A 6000-nucleotide genomic window follows, 5' to 3' on the forward strand; every position below is an offset into this window, starting at 1 on the left:
AATAAATGATTCATGTACTTGTCAATAGGTGGTATTAAAGTGATGTGTATTTTGTCATTTACTTTATAATTATGGAACAAATCTAAAAGCACTATTGAAGTACATGAATAGGAAATATTTTTTCTCATCTTACATTAAAATTAAAAAGGTAAAAGCAAAGTTCTAAAAATCTCATATATATATATATATATATATATATTGGTGATGTATGGTTACATGATTTCCCCTTTAAAATTTAGGAATTAAAAATTTTAAAATTAAAAATTAGAATTTATAGATTAAAAATTAGACTAAAAATAAGATTGAAAATTTAAAGTAAGGAATTTAAAACTTAAATTAAATATCTTATTAAACAATGTATGCAAGTAAATAATAATAATAATAATAATCCTTAACAAATTAGTATCTATAACAATTACTAGTTTTATGGCATAATTTATGATTTTATTCTTAATAACAAATCACTTTTGAAAAATTAGCTATTAATAATTAAAAATAATAAATACATAATTAGATTATTTGAAAATAAAATAATCAATTATTAATTAAAATGTGGTTCGATACTTTACACAAAAACTTTTTATGTATATAATATATTACTATTATATAGTGTATTTTTTATTTTGTAAAATAGTAATATAGTAGTTATGCATATAGTACAACATATTATACAATATAATATTTAACTTACAATATATATATTTATTAAAAATATATGATATATTTATATAGACAAATTATATTTGGAATTCTACATCAATGGAATGTCTTTAGAGAAACTATATACATATACCAATATTAACAATTTTAAAAAAACTAAGCAATAATTTAAAAATATTTCTACTAGTTTAAACTAGGTAATTAAATATTAGTATAAATTTACTTTTTGAGTGAACAAGCTTAGGGGTTACAATTTGTGTTGGTGGGTCATATTTGTGTTGTGTCAAACTCGACACGAATAATAATCTGGTTAAAAACGTAAACCTAAAATACTACATAATTACTAAACAAGTAACATATCGTGTAACTCATATGTCCCATTTAATAATTAAGTAGAGTTAGGTCTTGTGTTAATTTATATGACTAATATATTTATGACTCGATTAACCTATTTATCTAAAATCAAATTTAAAATGTGTCAAATATGAGTTAAATATTTTAAAAAGTATAATTAAACTAATCAACATAATTATTAAATGAATTAATTGATGTCCAATCTTGTTATGCATGTTGACTCAAAGACTACCTATATATATACCCATTTTAATATATTTTCATATTTAAATATTATGTATATTTTGTTTAATAAATTAACAATATTAATACATTTATATAAAAATGAATAAATAATATTGCAAATATTATTAATTTTTAATTATATATATATATATATATTTTAAAATTATTTTTAATTTTAATAAAATATAAATTATGTATGTATGATGTCATCGGTTCGGTCACTAGTCTGACCAGTGACGTATGAATCGATAATTTTTCTAATTCAATGTCTGATTCGGTTATGAAAATATTGGGATTGACCCAATTCAATAAATAATTATTTATTGGGTTTGTTTTTGGGTACCCAAGTGGACTGAGCCAACCTAATAAATAAAAATAAGGGAGAAGTTTTTGGAAGCTTTAAAACTAAACTAAAACTATTATAAAAATATAAACAATGTGAATCTCCAACTTTCTCCCGATGAGAAAATAAAAAGGAAAATAATTCTTTCTAGGAGAAAGTCACCTCTTGAAAATGAGGGTCAAGATTTTTATGCCATGATTATATTTTATTTTTAATCATGGGGAACATTTTGGCCCATTACTAATGGCCGGTACGCCCATGGTAGCATATAGTGTATCTTTGATGGATTATGATTATAGCGCTGACTTTTCCCTTCCTACCAAAAACAAAGAAAAAATATTGACTAATCTTGATAAAGGTACTGTATATATGCGAGGTCAAAGTTTTAAAAATATTCTACATATATTTTATATTTGTTCTAAAATACTGTGTTTGATTAATTTCTTGGTCAATTCTCAAAGTCAAACTTGTATTTTGAATTAGAAAATTCAAGAGATTCTAAGAAACTCGTCTTCTATGGTACACAGCCTGATTGAAGCTGAGCTGTGAGAAATTTTCACAATTGTTAGCATTCTTCAGGCATTTGGTTTATTTAAATTTTGGTGAGTAATCAAATATCATACACAACCTGCTCTTTGAAGTGGTCCTGGAAGAACATTCAAAACCAATACACATTCGAATTACTTCTCTTATATTGATACGCGGCAAGGAATTGTTGTACCCCAGGAAAATCATCTTGAATAGATTATGAATTATATATTAAAAAAATACATCAAAAGTTCGAGAGAAACCGGCTGTTCAGCTTTCACCAATTCCAGTTTTGGTTCTCTCCAGCCTCTATAAATACCTTTAAGAATTCATCTATTCATGTCAAAGAGAAGATAAGTCGTGCTTATTAGAAATAGTAAGAAAATTGAAGGAGTTGTGTTTAGGACAAGAGAAGAGGCTTTTATTCCAAAGAAGATGTGGCTGATCATGAAGGTTTTCCTCCTGCAAATTTTAGCGTTTCTACTTTTTGGTGGTGGCATCCATTGCCAAGCTTCAACTCGTCGGCTTACTTTTGTGGTAAATACTTATATGATTCTAGCCTTAACACCATCTTTTGTTCATGATATTTAGGGAGCAGTATGGCTCTCATTTTCCACCGTATGACCCTCATGGTGTCTTCGGGTACCCTGGTGTCATTGAGTCGTTCATGCATGCTTTCAATTTCTTATTGGTTATACACTTGCATGAGTGGATCGATGCAACTATTCATGCTTGTAATATTTCTTTTGGGATGAGGTTGCATGGTTAACTTTTAATTGGTTGCAGGTGAAGGAGGCTTCATATACAAGGCTTTGTAGCACCAAGAACATCTTAACAGTAAATGGACAATTTCCTGGACCAACTATATATGCTAAGAAAGGAGAGACGATCATCGTCGATGTTTATAATAGGGGAAAAGAAAATATCACCATTCACTGGTAAGTCCTATCGTGTCTCGGAGAAAGATAGCAGTGGGCAGCATGCCTCCATGACATACATTCTTTTATTTCTAAGAGGGGGCTGCAATGTATTGCTTTGCAAATAAAGTTAAATTTAAAATAATATTTTAGGGTTATTTGCATTGGTTCCATTGAAATACAGTTGATGCCTCTTGTTACTATGATAATATGTTGCTACATGCCATCTTTTGTTAGTTCGAAAATTAGTACTAGTTTTAACGTATAGTTATTGTTTTGCAGGCATGGGGTGAATATGCCTAGATATCCATGGACAGATGGTCCCGAGTATATCACACAATGCCCAATTCAACCAGGGTCAAAGTTTAGCCAGAAGATCATCCTTTCCTCCGAGGAAGGCACTCTATGGTGGCATGCTCACAGTGACTGGACCCGAGCCACCGTTCATGGAGCTATAATCGTTTATCCCAAGAATGGAACCAAGTATCCTTTTCCCAAACCTAATGCAGAAATTCCCATCATATTAGGTATAAGTGTAGTTCCTTTTAAAGGTTAATTTACATATCATGAATTAACTAACAAAGCGAAATCTAAATTATTGGAGTTGTTGAAATGCAGGACAATGGTGGAAGAGTGATGTGAATGCGGTTCGAGATGAAGGGCTTGCAACCGGAGCTGACCCTAATGCCTCTGATTCTTTATTGATAAATGGACAACCCGGTGATCTATATCCATGCTCAAAATCCGGTATAAAGTTTAACTTTCCATTTTAAAATTGTGCATTGATGTCATTTTCTTGTATGTTAACCATATTACTTTTTCTTATTAATATAAACATATTTAAAACTTAATGCTAAGAAAGAGGAATATAGCTATGAGGATGGTAGAGCCATGACTTAACACATAAGAAAAGGCTAGTCCAAATATAATTTTGAACTATGGAGCCAAATTTACACCCTTAATTAATCAATCACTTCATAATTGGTGGATGCTCATGGAATGTTTTTTTCTTTTCGCTAGTCATAAGTATACAACTTTTCCTTTCTAATTGCAGGCACATTCAAGCTAAGAGTGGATCATGGAAAGACCTATCTACTTCGCATAATCAATGCTGCCTTGCATGAGGCTCTCTTCTTCTCCATTGCCAAGCATAAAATGACAGTGGTTGGAACAGATGGTAGCTACACGAAACCATTGACACGAGATTATATCACAATATATCCTGGCCAAACCTTCGACGTCTTACTAGAAGCTAACCAACTCCCAGATCACTATTACATGGCGGCTAAAACTTATTCCATTGCCCCGGTAGCTCAAAATTTTTATGATAACACAACCACCACAGCTATTGTACAGTACAGAGGATACTACACTCCATCTTCACCTCTCTCCTTGCCTCATTTTCCTGCATATAATGACACAAATGCATCGGTTCAGGTCATGGCTGGCCTCCGAAGCTTAGCAGATGCGGAACATCCTTCCAATGTCCCATTGAGCCCGAGCACTAAACTGATTTACACTGTTTCTGTAAACTCGTTCCTATGCCCCAATAATTCATGTGCAGGGCCCAATGGGACGCGATTCTCCGCAAGTATAAACAACATAAGCTTCCAATCCCCTACAATTGACATACTACAAGCTTACTATTATAACATCAGTGGTGTATATGGAGATAAATTTCCTAGCGTTCCACCACTAGTGTTCGATTTTACAGCTGATTATCTTCCATTAGAGTATCAGACGCCAGAAATCGGAACAGAAGTAAGGGTGCTCGAGTATAACTCCACAGTGGAGATTGTTTTTCAAGGGACAAACTTGGTTGCAGGGACACACCACCCCATGCATCTCCATGGATACAGTTTCTACCTTGTTGGATGGGGATTTGGGAATTTTGATAAAAATAGGGACCCTTTGCGCTATAATCTGGTGGATCCTCCCCTTCAGAGTACCATCTCCGTTCCTACGAATGGTTGGGTTGCAATCAGATTCGAGGCATCCAACCCTGGTATGTTGCAAGCACTCACATCCTCTATTAAAAAAAAAACCCTTGAAATAATTTTTCTTAATATTGCAATAAGTTAGGTGTAATGTTGGTATATTTTCTCTATTGCAGGAGTGTGGTTCATGCACTGCCATGTAGAACGCCATGTGACTTGGGGCATGGAAACTGCGTTCATAGTGAAAAATGGTAAACACCCAGAAGCTCAAATGCTGCCTCCGCCATCCGACATGCCACCATGTTGAAGCTGCAAAGAATTAACATGCCAAAGATTTCATTGAATGTTTGCATTATTCAGATTTCATTATTTATTTTTTGTTCAACAAAATTGTAGAATATTGTAAAGTTGTAGAATATTGTGTTTGGGATTATTATATAATTTTTCAATTTCTTGGATTGTTAAAAGTCTACGAAGATAATGTTGTAGAATAATCTTTGAGATATGCAATGGAATTTGCCATGGAAGTCTTGATTTGACAACTTTTGCCCATTCCAATTTTATTGAACATGATAAAATATCATGTTGTATTAGAAAAGTTTGAAATTATCTTTCATTTGACATTTTTTACTTATCCATATTTTATTCCAATTCTATAGAAGCTTAGGTATCATATTAATAATAAAAAAAATTATAAATGATATAGTTTAGAGTAATTGAATTATTCAAATATTTAAAAATTAGATTGTGATCTAAATGGATACTTGTGAAAAAGGTCATGAAATGTTTTGTTTAATTTTTACTGTTACAACTCAAAATATTTTGCAAATAAGAATTTTTTTATGAAGTCTTATTCAATTGAGATAAAATCAGTTTTTTTCTATTTATTTATTTCAAATTAAAATAAGCACTTTTTTTTTTCTAAATTTAAAATAATTGATATATAATTTATATTTTTACCTCCTATTTTAGTAACAATATCACAAGACTACACCAAGATAAAGGAAAAGGAAATAAAATAAAAAATCGTCCATTT

At 31.1% G+C, this 6000-nt stretch overlaps 1 protein-coding gene across 1 annotated transcript; it reads left to right on the plus strand.

Moving 5' to 3' along the window:
- Positions 1–2456: 2456 nt before the first annotated feature.
- LOC100240966 (laccase-15-like) lies at positions 2457–5354 on the plus strand. Its single transcript, XM_002265059.5, has 6 exons — positions 2457–2647; positions 2897–3048; positions 3310–3554; positions 3646–3774; positions 4082–5032; positions 5141–5354. The coding sequence occupies exons 1-6, from the start codon at positions 2546–2548 to the stop codon at positions 5269–5271; spliced, it is 1710 nt and encodes a 569-aa protein (XP_002265095.3). The 5' UTR covers positions 2457–2545; the 3' UTR covers positions 5272–5354.
- The last annotated feature ends 646 nt before the right edge of the window (positions 5355–6000 follow it).

This window comes from Vitis vinifera, chromosome 18 (genome assembly GCF_030704535.1).
Source record: "Vitis vinifera cultivar Pinot Noir 40024 chromosome 18, ASM3070453v1".
NCBI lineage: Eukaryota > Viridiplantae > Streptophyta > Magnoliopsida > Vitales > Vitaceae > Vitis > Vitis vinifera.

Coding starts and splice junctions, on each gene's coding strand:
- LOC100240966 (XM_002265059.5), top strand. CDS start 2,546: ATGTGGCTGATCATGAAGGTTTTCCTCCTGCAAATTTTAGCGTTTCTA. Junction 2,648..2,896: donor CTCGTCGGCTTACTTTTGTG/GTAAATACTTAT, acceptor AATTGGTTGCAG/GTGAAGGAGGCTTCATATAC. Junction 3,049..3,309: donor GAAAATATCACCATTCACTG/GTAAGTCCTATC, acceptor ATTGTTTTGCAG/GCATGGGGTGAATATGCCTA.